At 39.2% G+C, this 21,032-nt stretch overlaps 2 protein-coding genes across 3 annotated transcripts in view; both read right to left on the reverse strand.

The window, feature by feature from the left end:
- The window catches only part of LOC132854914 (patr class I histocompatibility antigen, alpha chain G-like), a 97,930-nt gene extending 77,331 nt beyond the window's left edge, over positions 1 to 20,599 (reverse strand). Inside the window, exon 1 of the mRNA XM_060883579.1 lies at positions 20,315 to 20,599. Coding sequence (XP_060739562.1) covers positions 20,315 to 20,528 — 214 coding nt within the window. The 5' untranslated portion in view covers positions 20,529 to 20,599. The remainder of the gene's footprint in view (positions 1 to 20,314) is intronic.
- On the reverse strand, positions 14,076 to 16,796 carry LOC132854920 (uncharacterized). 2 transcript variants are annotated; one of them, XM_060883587.1, is made up of 6 exons: positions 16,708 to 16,796; positions 16,114 to 16,455; positions 15,918 to 15,959; positions 15,709 to 15,819; positions 15,594 to 15,616; positions 14,076 to 14,594 (listed from the first exon to the last, which is right to left on the reverse strand). In XM_060883587.1, exons 1-6 carry the CDS (start codon positions 16,748 to 16,750, stop codon positions 14,514 to 14,516), a joined length of 642 nt encoding a protein of 213 aa, XP_060739570.1. In that variant the 5' UTR covers positions 16,751 to 16,796; the 3' UTR covers positions 14,076 to 14,513. The 2 variants fall into 2 exon arrangements, with proteins under 2 accessions (XP_060739570.1, XP_060739571.1); XM_060883588.1 differs by having other exon boundaries at positions 16,114 to 16,452; positions 16,708 to 16,768.
- Positions 20,600 to 21,032: the final 433 nt, after the last annotated feature.

The following is a 21,032-nucleotide window of genomic DNA, read 5'->3' on the forward strand; positions in this document are numbered from 1 at the left end:
AACCAATGCTGCTTTATCTGTGTGTGTGTGTGTGTGTGTATGTGTGTGTGTGTGTGTGTGTGTGTAAGGGGTGTGACTATTTATACAGCCTACAGCACTCATAACGTCAACATTATTCTTTACAGAATATTTCTGATTAATAAAACTAAGAAAGTGAGCTGCAGGAAAGTTTTGATTGGATGATGGTTTATGTCTGTAAAAGCACAGAGTCTAATCTCCAGTATATTCCACTTATAGCACCGTGATTTTTCAAACAAATTGTAATTTCTCACACAACAGCACAGTGTACTTCATCAGTTTCCTGTTACATTAACACAATAATTATCCTCAGGTCACAACAACAACAATAAAAAACATGACTGAATTTAATATCTGCTCATATTTTACAAAAAGAAAAGCAATATTCAGAAACCAGGTGGAAATAAATCTGAATCTTCCACTTGTGTGTTCAGACTATGATGAATTAAACCATAAATAATGTACTGTTTATTTCCACGACTGCAGCTCGCTTCACTAATCTACCTTTGAAGCTCATGTTTAATAAACAAAAGCTTTTCTGCTCATTGTTCATTTCTGTCTTTTAGATCATAACTGAACTCTGAAGATTCATCTGAATGTGATGTGTATCAGACATTAAATTATTAAATCATTCACTGCACTTCACACACACACACACACACACACACACACACACACACACACACAGATGAGCTTCAGCATCTCTGCATAAATATTTCACTGTGTTTTCTTTTCATACTGTGTGAACTGTTTAGAGATCGAGATCATTGTCGCTATCACTATCACTATCATTTGCTCTTGTTTTTTTGTAACTGAAAACAGATATTTGTGAAAACAGCCTGTGGTCAGAAGCGGATGCAACGTGGGGTTGGTGCTGGACATGTTTTTATACAGAGATGCACAAAAAAAATTTCTGTGGTTGGAAAATGTGTTTTAGCAAAGACACACATACACTTTCTCTCACACACACACATACACACACACACTCTAACAAACACACACAGACACAAATTCTAACAACAGCATGCACACATGCACAAAGGCACACACACGCACACATTCACAGCATTAATGTAAAATAAATTTTGTCAGCATTTACAATCAGTTTAAGAAAACAAATGACTGCAAAGTTTTCTAGAAGTTTTCAGCATCAGTATCATTAGTAACACAAAGAGCAGTTGATTGTCGAAGCCTCAACAAATCTGCTGTTTTCTTCCAGCTAAAATCAGTGTTGGGCAATAACACGTTACTTTTGACAGTAACTAATACTGTACTCTAACGCATTACTTTTTTAAATAAAGTAACTCCGTTACCGTTACCATATGGTGCTTTATCCGTTACTTTTTTAAATTAATTCATTTAGGCTTGTAACGAGTGGAGTGGTGCTACCCCTTTAAGAGCAATGTGCCATTACTTTATTACTGTGTATATTAATTGAATGTGCGCATGCGCCAGGAAGGGCGCGCTTCAGATATAACACCACATGTGTGTGAGAAAGTCTGATGCTGCAACCAATATTCCCTTTATTTTCATTTTCTCATATTAATGAGTATTTTTGTTTAGTAACATGTTGTTATGGAGGTTTTCCCTGTGTACGGAGGAATAAACCGTTGTGAGTGAACGTTTGTGAGTTCTCCGTCTTTATTTTTGCGGGCCTAACATTGAAGAGCTATCCCGAATCTCCATTAACCTGTTACAAGTGGCGCCCGAACATTATTTTTGTACCTGCCTTTGGATGCTTGGAGCGATTTTATTGCGGATGCAGCCCGATTGGGATGGACGATGTTGACGGTGTTGTGAGTGCCAGAGGCCTGCAAAGACTGCGTGTGGCCTGTTCAACGGTAGCGGACATTTTGTGTTGCTAATGCGGATGCCCTTTTCGTCGCTTTTCTGTGGATTTGCGGTGACAGATTTTCGTGGATCTAATGTACAACGTGAACTGGGTGTCATGGTAATTTTTCTGGATTTTTGCTACGTTTGAACTTTGACTGTTCGTGTGACTTTCTAACCGCGTTATTGCATTCGCCTACTGAACTGCGTGTGTTGAACTGGTTAAAGTGGACACGAGATTTTTTTTTTCTCTTGCATCGGATTTATCGTACTTTTGAACTGCATCTAGAGTCGTTTACTTTCTGTCTGGACTTGTTTGTGGTTTTTAGACACTGAACAGAATAACTTTGCGTTTATTCAACCGAGACACTATATGGCAACTTGCTAAATTGAGACTGAAAAAGACTGCTTAATGTTAAGAGACTTTGAACTTCACATTAGCTATAAAACTGTTATCAATGTTATTGTTTCACTGAGATATTTGAGTATATGCCTCATTTGTTTATATATTGCCTACTAGTTTCTCACATTGGGTATTGTAGGGTATATATTACATTTACCACAGTGTTGTTCACAATACTGATGCAGGTTGGAAATTTGTGATTTTGATTTTGTTAATTTTGCTTAAAAAAAAAAATAAAAAATTGACCTTGTTATTATGGCCAAACGGGTTGATAAAGTGAGTGACCTAACTAACCGATATGAAACCTTTGAGCTCCAATACAGGGGCAGAGTTCCAGAATCTGCTGATGGCCTAGAGGGGCAAGTGGAGTCGCTGAAAGATGAGGTTATGATGTTGAGGAGGTGCCTAAATGAGTCCCTTGATCTTCAGAGAGGTATTATTGACCGATATACACGAGACTTAATGATGCCTGCTGCAACTCAGTTACCTACACAAGTTATACCTGCTGCTTCCTCTACACCATATGTTCATGCTCCTCATGTTGAAATGCAGCACCGTCCACAGGCGTCGTCTGCCGATACATGTGCTAGAAGTGTAAATGCACCAGGCTTATCTCAAAGCTCTCTGGATTTGTGCAATGCAACCCGAACTCTAGCTTCGGTCTTACAGCAGTCCAGGCTAGAACCCCCGGTATTCACGGGTGATGAGAAAATTAATCCTGATGACTGGCTTACATTGGTGGATGCCTATAGAGTTTCTCTAGGACTCAATGATGCACAAATTCTGCTTGAACTACCGCGCTTCCTAGCTAAAGAACCCAGAAAATGGTTTACGGTGCTGAGCTCGCATGTAACTTCTTGGACACAATTTTGTAGCTTGTTTAAGACAGTTTTTCTTCCAGCTGATAACCAAGAACGTGTCCTACGAGGTATCCTGGACCGTGTACAAGCCCCAGGTGAACCTTTCCCGACATTTGTAGCACACTTGCTGTCTGAATTCAAAAAGCTTAAGACTCCACCTCCAGAACGTGAACAAATTGATCTGATCTGCAAACATGCCCTTGAGCGCTACCGAGTGGCACTATATGGCGCACAAATTACTTCAGTTATTGATCTTGTGATGTGTGCTCATGAGCTGCATGTAGCTCTTGGTCCTGACTGCCATAGCATTCCGGTGGTGCAGAAAAGCAAACAAGTGAGTGACCCGTACTGTTACACATGTTCTATGCCTGGTTATACTTCCAGAAATTGCCCAAACTGTAATTTTGAACAGCATTCTTCTCTGGCTACGGAAAGGAGGCCAAATCAGATTTTAAATGACCCACGACTCACTGACAAAACCAAAGCGGCAGCAGAGGATTCTAACAGGGAAGAGCAAAACCAAAACCCTGTTCGGCAGAGGGTAAACTTCAGAGGGGGGAGGAATTTTCACAGAGGCAATCCTCCTCCCAGAAGATAAATATGCCTCATCCTTGTCTTGGGCCCCAGACTGAGCCTTTTGTCTTGGGACATGTTGAAGACCGTATGTCTCCTTCTTTCTGAAATACACCATTTCTTGTTAAAGTGAACCTTTCTAACAAAGCGGTTGATGCAGCATTGGATACGGGGGCCTCAATTTCAGCGGTCCGTGCAGACATGGTTTCTGGAGTTGTAAATTGTCTTGAGAAAGTTCAGCCATGGACTGCCCCACCAGTTCAGCTTGCAAACAACACTGCTTGTAGTCCCACTGGCATTGTGTGGCTAAACATTGGTTTCCAAGGACAACATTTTTACCACCGTTTTGTTGTTATCCCCAATCTTTCTTCTTCTCTTATCTTGGGGATGGATTTCATGTTGCGTGCTTCTGTGAGCATTCATATCCCTTCAAGGACCGTGACTGTGGGTGAAAGTGGCTCACAACCTTGTGATGAGGCTCTATCTGAGTGGTTAGAGGCTCCTGAAGCGGAAAGCCTGATGTTCTTGGATGTCTGCCCCTCAATACTAGAGGAGAAGGTTGACATGGCTTGTCTGCAAAGGCGACAAAAAGAACAATTGTTGAGTCTCCTTAAGGATTTTTGGAGCTTGTTTGATGGACATTTAGGTCACACCTCGTTGGCTGAGCACGTAATCAATACAGGTGATGCTAAACCTGTCCACCTCCCACCGTATCGTACGTCTCCAGCTAAGAAACAGATAATTGAGGAACAGATTCAGTTGATGTTGGAGCAAAACATTATTGAACCTTCTTCGAGCCCATGGTCTGCGCCTGTTGTAATTGTCAAAAAGCCTTGTGGAACCCCCAGGTTCTGTGTCGATTACAGAGGTCTTAATAATCTCACTCTGAAGGACTCTTACCCACTTCCCAAGGTAGATGAATCGCTGGACTTCTTGGCAAGGGGGAGATATCTTACCACTCTTGATCTCTCGCGAGGGTACTGGCAGGTCTCCGTGGATGAGCATTCGAGACCAAAGACTGCTTTCATATCACACTGTGGCCTATTTCATTTCAAAGTTCTTCCTTTTGGCCTTTGTAACGCTCCAGCCACATTTCAGAGGGTGATGAACAATGTGCTTGCCGGCTTGATCTATAAGTGCTGTGCCGTCTATATTGATGACGTTGTCATTGCGTCCCCAACGTTTGAGCAACATCTCATGGACATTAAGGAAGTCTTGTCTAGGCTTGTGACGGCTGGCTTTTCCCTAAAGCTGAGTAAATGTCAGTTCTGCTTGAATGAGCTTGTCTTCCTGGGTTATCGTGTCACGCCTGATGGTATTTCTCCAGACCCGAAAAAGGTTGAAGCGGTGACTCAGTTCAAAACACCTAAAGATGTAAAACAAGTGAGGGGTTTTCTCGGCCTTACCGGCTATTACAGACGATTCATTCCAAATTATGCGCAAAAAGCTGAGCCTCTTTTTAAGCTCACCAGGAAGGAAACTCCTTTTGGCTGGGATGACGACTGCCAAACTGCGATGGATTTCTTAAAAAGTTGTCTTACGTCTGAGCCCATTCTCTGCTTTCCTGATTTCACTCGCCCGTTTTTCATTCATACTGATGCTTGTGACTTGGGTCTTGGTGCAGCTCTCATGCAGAAGGATAACATGGGGCGAGACGTTGCCGTTGCTTTTGCGAGCAGAACTTTGCACAGGTCGGAAAGGCCATATTCTACTCCTGAGAAGGAGTGTTTAGGAGTGATTTGGGCTATGGAACATTTCAGACCCTACGTTGAGGGCCTGCATGTAACTATTTATACAGACCACAACAGTCTGAAGTGGTTGATGAGTCGACCCAATCCCTCTGGTCGTCTGGCTAGGTGGTCTTTGCGACTACAGGATTTTGATTTCACCATCGTCCACAAACCAGGTGTACGGAATAGCGTCCCTGACGCGTTGTCACGTAACCCGCTGACACACAGTGTCGACCCCATTGACATTCTGCCACCTCATGCAGTCATAGGTGGTTTGGATTTAAGGTGTCTCTCCTCAGTCATGGTAACCGACAAGGAGCAAGTGCGGCAAATGCAAAAGGATGACCCAGTGATTGGCAATCTTATCAAAAGTCTTGAGGAGGGTGGTACAGAGGAGGACCACGTTGTTCAGGATGGTCTTCTTTATTTCAAAGATCATAAGGCTGCCTGTACCTTGCATCCTATGAAACAGCTTAAGCTTTTCGTGCCTACTCTGATGCGGCATACTGTTTTACATTACTACCATGACCACCCAACAGCGGGCCATCTTGGTGTGACGAAAACGTTGGCTAGACTGAGACAGAGGTTCTTTTGGCCAAAAATGGCAGCTGACATAAAGAGATATGTTGTTTCATGCCCTGTGTGCCAGCTTACTAAGCCGAGTCAAAGAAAACCTGCAGGCTTGATGATTCCAATCGAACCGACAAAGCCTTGGGAATACACTGGGGTGGATTTTGTCGGCCCGCTGCCACGCACTCAGAATGGTAATGAGTACTTGATTGTCTTTGTTGACTACTTCTCAAAATGGGTGGAGGTGAGTGCAGTGCGCTCCGCAACAGCTCAGGTGGCAGCGAGTAAATTTCTTAGTGAGATCTTTGCCCGCCACGGGGCCCCAGTCTTTCTGATTTCTGATCGTGGTACCCCTTTTGTGAGCAATCTTTTTGAGCATGTGGTCGCTGCCCTTGGTACTGAACATCGTCTTACCACAGCGTACCACCCACAAACTAATGCCACTGAGAGAGTGAACCGCACTCTAAAAACTGCCATTCGTGCTTATGTGGGGGACAAACACACGTCCTGGGACAAGTATCTCCCACAAATTTGTTTTGCCCTTAGGACGGCCCAACATGAGAGCACAGGTCTATCTCCGGCTATGATGTTATACGGTCGTGAGTTGGAAACACCGCTTGATCTGTTAACACAACCAAACTCTGTGGGTGTTGATGACCCTGAGATACCTTACCCAGAAAGCTTGAGAGCTTCGCTGCAGGATGCGCATGATCATGCCAGGGCTGTGCTAAGTGCCAGCCATGCAAATAGAAAACGTTACTATGACAAGAGACGCCGTATGGTTTCCTACACTGTGGGTGATTTGGTTAGAGTTAGGACCCACCCTAAATCTGATGCAGACGCAAGTTTTACGGCCAAATTAGCTCCAGTATTCACTGGACCATTTCGTGTTTCAAAATGGTTGTCCGATGTCAATTACAGACTTACCAATGTGAGCACTGGAGAGGATGCTGGTGTGTTCCATGTTGTGAATCTGCAGCCATTTCATATGTGGGACACGGTCATGCCTGATGGAGGTTCCCACATTGATGATGGGAGTGCGCTTCCCTGTGATGGGGAATTTGTCTCTCCAGGTGACGGATCCGTTGAGACCGACCATGTGGTTGGGTCGGACTATGGGAATGTTGATGAATGTACAGATGCATTGTTCCCTGAAAATTGCTTACCAGACTCTGCTACTGACACTAGTGCTGCTGTGCCCTTCTCGGCCTCCGCTACTCAGGGTCAGGGTCGTTATGTACTGAGACAGAGGAAAGTTCCGAGGGTTACTTCTGATTGGTCAGTGCATAAGTGGACAAATCCATTTCATACACAAAGGTTTGAGTTGTGATAATGTGGTAACAGTGTTTTTGGTAATGTTATTAACAACTGTTTATTGTTTGTGTTTCTGGTTTTCCTCAGTGCACGTGTCTTGAAACTTTTATTTTGGGGTTACTAGCGCTCTTATTCTCTGTTACTGAGCAGGTGTACACTGTACTTACATGTATGTTTGTACTTTTATGCATTGTTGTTCTTTCCCTCACGTGTGGTTTTTCAACTCTGTCATGTATGGGGGGGTTGTAAAGTTGTTTCCTCGGCTGTGTACGGCTGGGGGCAGCCTTTTTTTTGGTTGGGGTGAAATATGTAACGAGTGGAGTGGTGCTACCCCTTTAAGAGCAATGTGCCATTACTTTATTATTGTGTATATTAATTGAATGTGCGCATGCGCCCGGAAGGGCGCGCTTCAGATATAACACCACATGTGTGTGAGAAAGTCTGATGCTGCAACCAATATTCCCTTTATTTTCATTTTCTCATATTAATGAGTATTTTTGTTTAGTAACATGTTATTATGGAGGTTTTCCCTGTGTACGGAGGAATAAACCGTTGTGAGTGAACTTTTGTGAGTTCTCCGTCTTTATTTTTGCGGGCCTAACATTGAAGAGCTATCCCGAATCTCCATTAACCTGTTACAGGCTGAAGTGTAACCTACAGCCTAACCTGTTTACAGCAGTGATGCATTGTAGGATTGGTGGATGCCAACCTGTAAACACGAAGAAGACGCTGCACTGTTGGGGTTTCCGTTTATTCAAGTATTTGCGGCAGTAATGGCGAGTCAAGGCGAGAGCAAGACGAGTTTCTCTAAGTGGAAATATGTTCATTATTTCACTTTAGTTGAGAATAAAGACAAATGTCTTTAGTCAAATGTAAGATGTGTCTTTCTGGTTCGAAGGTCCTATCTACTGTCCTAAACTACATGCCTCGACGAAGCTAGAATCTAACCCGGTGTCGGTGGACACACTTGGAGTGAGTTAAGCCCCTCCAGCCAAACAACAGCGACTAGATTTTAACCGCACTGTTAGCCAGGGACAGATCAACGAACAGTTTTGTGTTTGTATAGACCATAACGCATAAAAGGGCATTAATGGGAACATTAAAGAAAAAACAAAGTCACTAAAAAGTTACATTTAACAGTAACACGTTACTTTTTGGTGAAAGTAATCAACAAGGAAATTGAGTTACTTTTTGAATGAAGTAACTAGTAACGGTAACTAGTTACTATTTCTTAGTAACTAGCACAACACTGGCTAAAATAAAGAGATGGAGCTGTCCGCTTGTAAATATTCTGCTGCACCGGATAACACAGCGAGAGCCTGACACGAGGTTTACAGTCTGATGAAATGTGCAGAATCCTGCAGCAGTCGTTTCTATTCCCGAGGAGGTGAACTGACGGCGCCTTAGAGGCTGTTAACTTCACCTCGACTGCATTATTGTCTCAGAGCATGAGAGGACTCGGGAGTTCACCATGAGCCTCATCAATGATTGATGTGAGGAAGATGAGTTAATGTTTATTGTGCTTTAAGAAAATTAAAGGGCTGTAAAGACAGGATTTAGTCCGACAGTTTGGATCTGCACCTAGAGCAAGAAAATAAAAAGAGAAAGAGGAAAAATGATGGGCACTAATCGGGCATTAGATGCTTTAGGTATCTTTATGTGAGGTTCAGGAAAACCTACCACCAAGCTCGGTATAGAGACTCTCAGAGAGAAAAGCAGAGGCTACAGAAGTCAAATAAAAAAAAGAGAAAAAGAGAAAAAACAGGCTTTCTAACACAGAGATTGGCAACTTTACACTGAAATAGTCATGGGCAACAATACGTCTAAATATAAAGCCAATAAATGCATTGAAAGTGAAGTTTATGAGCACTAATGATGGTCCTGAGTCTGTATCAGCAGTAGTGTGATGGGTGACAGAGTGTGGCTTTACTGAACTTAGTAAATTATTGTAAACAGAAAAAGGTTATGACAGGAAAAAAAGAAAACATTGTCAGACACTGGCTACATTACAACACTCATCATCTCCTGATCAGGAGAACCTTACCAAGGTCTGCCACATGTGCTGTACAGTCAGACTAATCGTTTATCCTTTTAATAAAGTAATAAATAAGATTATTAACACTTACCCATGACACAGAGAAACACAGTTTCTAACTGAAACAGACAGTGGGGCAAATTGAATGCTGGTTTATCTGTGTCTTTGGGGGAGGGGGTGGTGGTGCTGGTGCTTGTGGAGGAGCAGATTTAAAGGTATTTTAATGTTAAAACTAAAAATGCCTGCAGAAATATATTCACACACAGTGCTGTGCAAAAGTCTTATACCAGAGATTACAAAAAAATTTTGGATGTCAGTAAAAAAAGCTAAATATTCCGTACCATTGTATTTTAGACAGAATCCATAATGAAGGCTGCTTTATTTTGCAGGTTACAGTCAAGAAACTGGAGCAATATATATAGCAGTATATAAACATAGTACTGTGAAAAAGTCTTAGAAATGATGCCTTCAAAAACAATTACATGAAAATAAACAGAATAACAACTTCTATAAAGAGAAGTGAACAGTAATAACAAAGTCGATATTTTGTGGTAAACTTGGAGAATCTTATCGCAGTCTGCATGCAAAATAAAGAGGCCTGAAATTTTTTTCTGTTACTTTTTGGGTTTTTTTAAGTGGAAAAGTAATGTTTTTGTACTGACCCAATAATGCAGAAGCCTAGAACAAAATATGTACTAAAAAAGACTTTTCTTCAGTGCTGTGCATATACTGTACATATGTCTCCTTTCAAGCTTATTTTTAATATAATAAGTAATTAAAAATATATAAACTAGATGCCAATTATTATATATTACAGGTGGGATTGTTTGCTAAATGGTGGTGCAGATTGTGGGGTTTGATTCTGAGCTCAGGTTACTGCTCATGTGGCGTTTCATGTTCCTCCAATTCGTTTTGTACTCAGGAGCATCTGCATGAATTTCATATAATTTGAAGACTTTCAAATAATTTGAAGAAAAGGATTGTAATCATTCAGGCTTTTGCATTCTTGTTAAGTGAGAAGTGGAAACTCAGGTGTTTAAAAGTAGCTGTTAGTAAGAAGCAGTTAAAACACAGGGCGTTGAGCGTCAGAGGTCTTTTCAGTTCAGATGTGAAAGCGATGCCTACAAACCTACTGCGTGTCAGTTCTGTGGTTGGAAAATAGCATTTAAACCATGAAGTGGACAGTTAGTGGATGTGTTTGTCTTGTGGTTTGAGAGATGGCTGGTTTTTACACAACTCTGCCTATAACAGCTGAATGGTGACTAAAGAAATTACGAGCTTATTTGGCTCCAATTTTATTTTAATTCTGCCCTTAAAATGAATAAATATATAACTGTATTTTATCTGCCAGGAAGTGATTTATCCCATCAGGCAGAAGAACATGGTTAGTTTAGAGGTTATCCATTTTTAACTTCATTCATTCATTCATTCATTTTCTACCGCTTATCCGAACTACCTCGGGTCACGGGGAGCCTGTGCCTATCTCAGGCGTCATCGGGCATCAAGGCAGGATACACCCTGGACGGAGTGCCCATTTTTAACTTAAACTAGAAAAATCACTGAAACAAGACAGAAGATATAAACCCATAAAAAAACAGATTGATGAAAACCCAGAAGAAACCAGAGAACCATCAATGAGGCAAAATAAAATGAACCAAAGAGACACAAGGTGTCGTCACTGCTGCCCACTGAGTCTGATCTTGATAAAGAGCTGGACTTTGGAGGAGTTTCATTTAAAATTGTTTACTACAATTAATTTAATAGTGATAATCAAAGTAATTCTATAAAATTCTCTATAATTGTCTTCCATTTTACCAGACAGAGCTTTTTATGTGGATGTAGATGTGATCTGGAAACTTCTGCGTGAAGAGCAAAACAGTCGATTTCCAGTAGTGATGAGACCAGAAACCATCATAGACTGAGATAAAGAAAAAGGACTCGTTTTTCTATATAACTTTACATATTGACTTTATACATTACAGAAATTTACACCACCACCAGCGTCTGCCTCTGAGGAAATACAACATGCCAAGAGACCAGTCCAGACAGCTCCTGCAGGTCACACTTCCAGCTGTGAAGTTACAAATGACAAAAACTGTCCATTTTTCTCCTCATGCTTCAACTCTTGCTGAAGCGAGCGTTGAAGGGGTCATAGAAGGTTTGTGTAGCAGTGGTATCAGCTGGAGTGGGAAGTATAAACAATATTTTTCACCTGTTTTTCGTTAGTCAGGGAGAGAGGTAAGAATATTGTCTTTTATTTTAATTTTGGGCAGGGAAGTTACTTTGTTAACCTTAAGTAAGTTTTTGTTTTGTTTGTTGTTTTCGGCATTGGCTCTCTCCTGACGCCTTGGTTGTGTAGGCTTATTTACTTTGACATTGGTATATAATTTATATTCATTGGCTTTTGTTACGCCCTGAATAATAAACGCAATTTAAGAATATTTTTGGTTCGGTGTTCTTTCAAAGTATGGTGTTAAATAGAGGGGTTTGGTGTGAATCTTTATGAGAAGTATTAATTTAAAAAGTGAGAGCAGCTGGGATAGAGGAAAAGGAAAGTTCTCATTTATTTATTTACTTGTTACGTTCTCAATAACCCCTAGACAATTTGAGTTCGTAACACTTAAAATGTTCCAGAGACTTTACATTCAGATTAGGGCTGTCAGATTGAGGAAGAGGTGGTTTGGAGCCTATATGGTATGCTGCACATTAAAAGGTCATGTACCACTCCTTACCATCTAAAGTCAGATCGTTTGGTTGAGCGTTAGACACTTTTGACACCTATGGTGGGCACGGTGATGATTATAAGAAGCATCTAGATTTTGCTTAAAACACCCCAATCCAGCATTCTTTTCACACCATACTTCCTGACCCATGGACGGGAAGCACAAGTCCCCTTTAATGTACTGTTTTCCACCAGTGCTTTTGACTCTCAGATGCCCAGATTTCATGCTGTTTGTTTCTTCATTGCTGACGAGACTGGATTTTGCCTTTAGCAGTGCACGGATGCACAGTAAAGCAGCCCATGAACGTCAGAAAATATACCATGAAGTATTGCGTCACTGGCCTTAGGTGCCATGGTGTGGCTCAATGACCAGGTGGCAAGCTGCATGAAGCTGGCACCCCACTGGAAAGGACCTTTATAAAGTTACACAAGTCAAGCAGTCTTGTGGAGAACTAGGGCTGACTTACAGGATTGCTGATTCTTTGTGGCCTTACACATTATCTGTTTCTCCCCTGTCACAAACACAAGCTTAAATATCTAGGATTCCTAATTGGGCAAATAAACTGGGCAGTTTATTTTAGAAGCGTGGCATATGTAACAGACTTAATTGTAGGGGTACTGGCACTAATTTTTTTTGTATGTGAATGAATGCATTTTTCCTTCTGGGGCTTGCAGCAATTGTGAGTGTACATGTGCACTGTGTACACGTGTGTGTAAATAGTGTATATATATAAAATGTGTTTTTTTTTTATATATACATATATTAGTACACTATATAATTATACACTAATTTTTATATAATAAATACACTTATTTCTATATGTGTGTGTATATATATATATATATATATATATATATATATATATATATATATATATATATATATAAAATACAATACTCATATATTAGTGTATTATTTTATATATATATTGGTGCATTATGCTAGTTTACACTATAAAATAAGAGTAGTAACGTACTCTTACTTTATGGATTATTTTAAATATTTCACCAACTATTTCATTGCCGTTCTCTGTTCTAAATGATAATGTAAAAAAAAAAAACACAGAAGGGGGCACGGTGTTTTGTAACACAGAAGGGGGCACGGTGGCTTAGTGGTTAGCACGTTCGCCTCACACCTCCAGGGTCGGGGTTCGATTCCCGCCTCCACCTTGTGTGTGTGGAGTTTGCATGTTCTCCCCGTGCCTCGGGGGTTTCCTCCGGGTACTCCGGTTTCCTCCCCCGGTCCAAAGACATGCATGGTAGGTTGATTGGCATCTCTGGAAAATTGTCCGTAGTGTGTGATTGCGTGAGTGTGTGTGTGCCCTGTGATGGGTTGGCACTCCGTCCAGGGTGTATCCTGCCTTGATGCCCGATGACGCCTGAGATAGGCACAGGCTCCCCGTGACCCGAGAAGTTCGGATAAGCGGTAGAAGATGAATGAATGAATGAATGTAACACAGAACTGCTAACAGTTGCTGTTAACTGCCAAAATCTTGACATTTCATAAAAAATATATTTAAAAAACATGATTCAGTAATACAGGGATTACAATTAAAAAATGTTTTTCTTATTTATAATCAGTATGGGGGGCACGGTGGCTTAGTGGTTAGCACGTTCGCCTCACACCTCCAGGGTTGGGGGTTCGATTCCCGCCTCCGCCTTGTGTGTGTGGAGTTTGCATGTTCTCCCCCTGCCTTGGGGGTTTCCTCCGGGTACTCCGGTTTCCTCCCCCGGTCTACATGCATGGTAGGTTGATTGGCATCTCTGGAAAATTGTCCGTAGTGTGTGAGTGCGTGAGTGAATGAGAGTGTGTGTGTGCCCTGCGATGGGTTGGCACTCCGTCCAGGGTGTTTCCTGCCTTGATGCCCGATGACGCCTGAGATAGGCACAGGCTCCCCGTGACCCGAGGTAGCTCGGATAAGCGGTAGAAAATGAGTGAGAGAGAGAGTAATCAGTATGAGGTGTGGAGTTTGAGTGAATTACTGCCCTTTAAATTGCAGAGTAAACAGGAAGCTATAGGTTTGATTTAAACCTTGTTTCCTTGTGATCAACACTTCTGTTTATTTATAAAACAACCCTCGCAGCGCCATCTAGTGCTCAACCAGTGCAATGCTCTATAATTACACAATGTACAGTACATTTATTTAATTAGAAGAATTCTGAGTAATAAACGGTGATGTGAACAAACAAATAAATACATTTAATGTGAGTAATCTACTTTTTTTTATAAGTATATAAGTATAAGCAGTTTTCGGATATTTTAAAAATACATGCTATGTTCAGTTCATAAACAATAATGATATATTTTATATTTTGAAGATGATTAAAAGTTTCACCAATTACAGAAAATATTGCACTAAACTGTTCTTGTAAATGAGTCCATACTATATGCTGAAGAACTGAAGGAGAACATTAGACTGAGGTTAAAAATTAGCGACTGATTACACACTCAGTGTTGTTAACATTCAACAACAGAAGAAAACACAACATAAGAGTACTCCACTTCATCATGTCTCCTCTTGGTTTTCTTCTTCCAGAGCTGTAGAGCAGAATCAGTCAGGATCATGTAATGACACAGAGATCACAGACGAGACGATGGAATAGAAAGAATAAATCAGTTGAGTCCAACTCGCCTCTGTTTCTATTTTTTTCAAGCATTTTTTTTTTATAGCAAATCAAATCAAATTTTATTTGTCACGTACACATACAGAGTACGACATGTAGTGAAATGCTTTTTACGTCTGTCCGGTATTCAAGCATAAGAAGAAATGGAATTAAGGAGGTAGATAAATAAAAAAGGAGGTAGATAAATAAAAAGGAGGTAGATAAATAAAAAGTATAAACTATATGAAAGTATATGTGATATATATATACATATATATATTTTTAATCAAATATTGTTAATATAAAGGATAACCTTTAACCTGATTATTAACATTTATTGTTAAAGTTTTGATCATTAAAACTTGATTTTTAAAAATAGATTCAGATCACATCATTTCCACAGACTTCATCAGCTCAGAATATTTTAATGAATAATAATCCAGCTCTTCAAATCTGAAGCTCATTGTTTAATTGTGGATTCTAATATTTTGGTTATTTAGTGATGATGAAAAGTTATTTATTTCTGATTTTTTTTACTGAACATATAATGTCCAGATTTTTGTGGGCATCACAAAATAGTTGTAATGAGTGTTTACAAGAACTCAGTAATGAACATAATTATGATTATATTTTGGATTTTTTTTTTTTTTTGACAAAATTATCAAAATTTAACAATAAATGTTAATAATCAGGCTAAAAAAATCCTTTATATTAAATACATTATTTTCTACTGATACAGAAAAGATGCTCATCCAGAAAGGGAAATGCAAACTTCTGAACAGATAGCATTTTTAAGATTCATCATTTAAGATGAATTTCTTTATAACAAAAGATCATCTGAGAAATCCAGCAGACTTAAATTATCAGAAACTCAAAGAAATGAGTAAAATATATTTGTTAAACATTTAATGTAATAAATCTGACTCAGGTATACCTCATTATCATCTGCTTCAGCACCTAAAACAACAGAGAGAACATTATTATTATTATTATTATTATTATTATTATTATTATTATTATTATTATTATTAGAGGAGTATATATTTGACCTCTGTGTGTTTTTCTGTGCTTCAGTATGATGATCAGGACACAGAGAAGAAACACAGTCACTGAACCAAACACCACAATCAGCATGAAGAACACAGCAGGAGACACAGAACCTGGAGAAAACATTAAAGAAAGACTTTTACTCAGTAAACATGCATCAGATTTTAGTATAAAATGTACAGAAGAGAGAGAGAAAAAAACAACAACAAACCTCTTGCATTATCCAAGTTCTCAGAAAATGTTTTATTTATGCCTAAAAGAAGAACATTTTAATACATTTTACAACTTAAGTGAACCAAATGAACTATTACTAAAACCATCCACTCTATAACAATATAATACAAAAAATTGAGAAAGTTGTAAAATTAATAATGAAAATAAAAATGACTAAACAAATATAAATGGACCTTTCACTTGTAAATATGTGGAGTTACTGAAGATCATTCTGTCAGTGAAGCTGCAGTAATAGAGTCCTGTATCAGAGACGTTTACTGCAGTGATTGTGAGAGACGTTTTACTGCCATGAACAGACATCACTATTCTCTCACTCTCACTAAAGAAGTAACACTCTGATGAAGCTGATGTCCTAAACTTTTTACACCCAAGAAGAAGTGGAACTGAATCACTTGTGTGTTTAAACCAGAAGATGAAAGATGTTACAGTCAGATCATGTTGGCACCAAATAGTGACGTTATCTCCAGCTTCTGCCTCCAAAGTTAAAGAGCTCTGAGTCTCTGAGAGCAAACCTGCTAAATATAATTAATTTTAAATAAATAAATAAATAATACAATTAAAAAGGTTGAATACATACAGATAAGAGTTGTGTAAATTCTCAGTAAAATTCTCACAACTGGACTGATTTATTTTTTATCTTTGTACTGAATTTGAAGTTTTCTGAATAATTACAATTTTCAGTTACACAGTCGTGACTAATGACTCATGTATTTATATATTCTAAATACAATATGCATTAAGTAATAAATGAGATTCTAAACACTTACCCATGACACAGAGAAACACAGACAGAGTATTAAACTGAACCATTGTGTATCAGACCAGAGACAAAAAGGAAATGGTGTGTTGGGTGAATCAAACGCTGGTGTATCTGTGTGTAGGGGAGTGGACACTTCTACAGACTACAGCACTACAGGAAAAAAAAAAGAGGCAAACAGGAACAAAATAAAACCTAAAAAAACTGTTAATGATCTCAACAGTTTCTCTTAGTCTGCAGAGCCTTCTGTTTCTCTATTTTTTTATTCTGACACATAACACTGCTGTAATCTCACACAATGATACAGACAACTCTAATTAAAGTTTAGAGTTAAAGTTTAATCAACTCTGATTAAGTGTTCATTCATTCATTCATTTTCTACCGCTTATCCGAACTACCTCGGGTCACGGGGAGCCTGTGCCTATCTCAGGCGTCATCGGGCATCAAGGCAGGATACACCCTGGACGGAGTGCCAACCCATCGCAGGGCACACACACACACTCCTGATTAAGTGTTGATGATTTACAATCAGTCCCTTAAGCAGTAACATGCAATGAGATCAAACGTCTTTTCTAAGATCATTCATAATTACAGAAGCTTGAGTGATTCAATAAACTTTGCCCAGTAAATATTTGTCTGTGTTTTTGTGCTTCAGTAAAATGACAGTTAAACAGGTGAAATTATTTCATATGGAAAGGGATGAACTTCTGTCTGACTTTATTATTCATATATCCGTTACTGAATGGATTCTCAGTCATGTACTAGGAAGCGTCTTAAGTGGTGTGAACTGCTCTATAAATGTTGCACAGCAATCAACATTCACATTTTATTTATGAACATAAACTTTCAGGTTTGTTTTGTACAAATTGAAAAGTGTTAAAAATGGTGTATGAAAGCAGCTGGTGGTCAGAAGCAGATAAACCGCAGATGAATGTGTGAGTTTTCTGTTCAAATGCAAGCTTCATGCGTGCAAATGTACCACATGTCTGTTCTGTGGTTGGAAAATAATCACACGTTAAAATGGACAGTTGTTGCATGTGTGTGAGCTACTGTAAAACTTGTGGTTTAAGAGTTGGCATCACATGACTACCACACAGCTGAAATGACTAAAGACAAAAAGAAAAATGTAGTTGTCCATAAAATCATTTTATTATTACCCTGATAATCATATGTCTATAGTTTTCTCAGTGATGACTGAACCCACTGCTATCAGCTCTTTCTGGAGCTCTTTTCGAGTGCTGCATCACTCCTGATCTACTCTTCTGATGAACTTCCTGACTCTTCAGTCAGAGATCGTGTGAGATGTTGCTGTTCATTGCTGGTTAATGGCTGATTCGTGTTGCTTCCGCTTGCAGATAACAGCCATGATGGTGTTTATAGGAACATTTAGGAGCTAAGTTGAAATCTTTGATGGGTGAAGGTTCAGGAAGGAGAGCTAATTAATGCAATCAGATGTTTATTTATTTTTTTTACTGTGTTGAATACTTTTTTATTCAAACATTTAATGTAATAAATCTGACTCAGGTATACCTCATTATCATCTGCTTCAGCACCTAAAACAACAGAGAGAACATTATTATTATTATTATTATTATTATTATTATTATTAGAGGAGTATATATTTGACCTCTGTGTGTTTTTCTGTGCTTCAGTATGATGAAGATCAGGACACAGAGAAGAAACACAGTCACTGAACCAAACACCACAATCAGCATGAAGAACACAGCAGGAGACACAGAACCTGGAGAAAACATTAAAGAAAGACTTTTACTCAGTAAACTTAGTATAAATTATTTAGATATAAATAAGTATAGATTTTAGTATAAAATGTAAGAAGAGAGAGAGAAAAAAAACAAGAAACCTGTTTCTTTGTCTTCAGAAACTGATTTATTTAATGCTGAAAGAAAAAACCTAAATTTTATAACCTCGATCATCTGAATCATCTGTTGAATACATGAATGTTCATTCAGTTTAAAACTGATCCATTGTGTATCAGACCAGAGACAAAGAGGAAACAGTGTGTCTAAACCAATGCTGCTTTATCTGTGTGTGTGTGTGTGTGTGTGTGTGTGTGTGTGTGTGTGTGTGTGTGTGTGTGACTATTTATACAGCCTACAGTGCTCATAACTTCACAGCACAGAGTCTAATCTCCAGTATATTCCACTTATAGCACCGTGAATTTTCAAACAAATTGTAATTTCTCACACAACAGCACAGTGTACTTCATCAGTTTCCTGTTACATTAACACAATAATTATCCTCAGGTCACAACAACAACAATAAAAAACATGACTGAGTTTAATATCTGCTCATATTTTACAAAAAGAAAAGCAATATTCAGAAACCAGGTGGAAATAAATCTGAATCTTCCACTTGTGTGTTCAGACTATGATGAATTAAACCATAAATAATGTACTGTTTATTTCCACGACTGCAGCTCGCTTCACTAATCTACCTTTGAAGCTCATGTTTAATAAACAAAAGCTTTTCTGCTCATTGTTCATTTCTGTCTTTTAGATCATAACTGAACTCTGAAGATTCATCTGAATGTGATGTGTATCAGACATTAAATTATTAAATCATTCACTGCACTACACACACACACACACACACACACACACACACACACACACACACAGATGAGCTTCAGCATCTCTGCATAAATATTTCACTGTGTTTTCTTTTCATACTGTGTGAACTGTTTAGAAATCGAGATCATTGTCGCTATCACTATCACTATCATTTGCTCTTGTTTTTTTGTAACTGAAAACAGATATTTGTGAAAACAGCCTGTGGTCAGAAGCGGATGTAACGTGGGGTTGGTGATGGACATGTTTTTATACAGAGATCCACAAAACACACTGCGTGTCACTTCTGTGGTTGGAAAATGTGTTTTAGCAAAGATACACATACACTTTCTCTCACACACACACATACACACACACACTCTAACAAACACACACAGACACAAATTCTAACAACAGCATGCACACACGCACACAGGCACACACACGCACACATTCACAGCATTAATGTAAAATCAATTTTGTCAGCATTTACAATCAGTTTAATAAAACAAATGACTGCAAAGTTTTCTAGAAGTTTTCAGCATCAGTATCATTAGTAACACAAAGAGCAGTTGATTGTCGAAGCCTCAACAAATCTGCTGTTTTCTTCCAGCTAAAATCAGTGTTGGGCAATAACACGTTACTTTTGACAGTAACTAATACTGTACTCTAACGCATTACTTTTTTAAATAAAGTAACTCCGTTACCGTTACCATATGGTGCTTTATCCGTTACTTTTTTAAATTAATTCATTTAGGCTGAAGTGTAACCTACAGCCTAGGAAGATGAGAATTAGAAAGTGTAAATCTGTTCTCTGAAAACTTCACATCTGCCTCCTTCCTCCTCTCACCAGAGTTCTTCTTCTTCTTCCAGACCATAATTCCAGCAACAACAGCACAGAGAACGACAAGAACAATGAGAGCCACGACACCAATGATGATAACCATCAGTCCTCCACCTGTTAAATCAGCACAGAGTCTTTATTATCTGCTGCAGCAGGAAATCAGATTTCACTGTAAATCTGTAGTTTTAGAGGAAAGTGTTTCTGACCTTTCAGGATCTGTCGCTCGCTCACATTCAGCACTAACTCCTTCTTCTCCAAGCTGCTGTGCTGAATCACACAGGTGTAGGTGTGTTTCTGCAGCTCCTCAGCTGGGACTTTCAGAATGCTTCTCTTCTGGAAGCTTCCATCCTGGTTGGGTAACGTCTCTCTGAGCTCCACGTCCTCATGCACGTCCTCTCCGTCCTTCCTCCAGGTGATCATCACTGCTTTGGGGAAGAAACCTGTAGCGACCACCACCTCTGGAGAAGAGGATTCTTTCTGGAACAGTGACGTCTCAGGACGAACTGCAGAGACACGAAGAGACAGAAATATTAAAACAGATTTATTAATTTTAAATTAGACTAGATAAAGTGATTTCTCATGCAGTTAAATTAGGTAGGAAATGTCATTACTTTCCCTATAAAAATTAAATGGCTGGACAAATGTAAAAAACAGTTTTTGTGCTGGATAATATTCATAACAATTAAAAATAATTTTAAATGTGATGTAAAGTTAATACATGGCTATTAAGATGGCGGTATAAACTTTGTAGGGTGTAGTATTTATTATCTACTACTAGTGGTTAATATTTTAATCTAGCCATGGGGGTCACAGTCCAGTGACTTCTGTGCCGGTCCCAAGCCCGGATAAATAGAGAGGGTTGCGTCAGGAAGGGCATCCGGCATAAAACATTGCCAAATCTAACCATGCGAGTTGTCAGTAAGA

This window comes from Tachysurus vachellii, chromosome 12 (genome assembly GCF_030014155.1).
Source record: "Tachysurus vachellii isolate PV-2020 chromosome 12, HZAU_Pvac_v1, whole genome shotgun sequence".
In the NCBI taxonomy this organism is placed as follows: domain Eukaryota; kingdom Metazoa; phylum Chordata; class Actinopteri; order Siluriformes; family Bagridae; genus Tachysurus; species Tachysurus vachellii.

Excerpts from the sequence above, each read along its gene's own strand:
- LOC132854920 (XM_060883587.1), bottom strand. The coding sequence starts at position 16,750 with ATGGTTCAGTTTAATACTCTGTCTGTGTTTCTCTGTGTCATGG. Across the intron at positions 15,820-15,917 it reads GAACTTGGATAATGCAAGAG|GTTCTGTGTCTCCTGCTGTG; the intron begins GTTTGTTGTTGT and ends TGTTTTCTCCAG. Across the intron at positions 15,617-15,708 it reads GCACAGAAAAACACACAGAG|GTGCTGAAGCAGATGATAAT; the intron begins GTCAAATATATA and ends CTGTTGTTTTAG.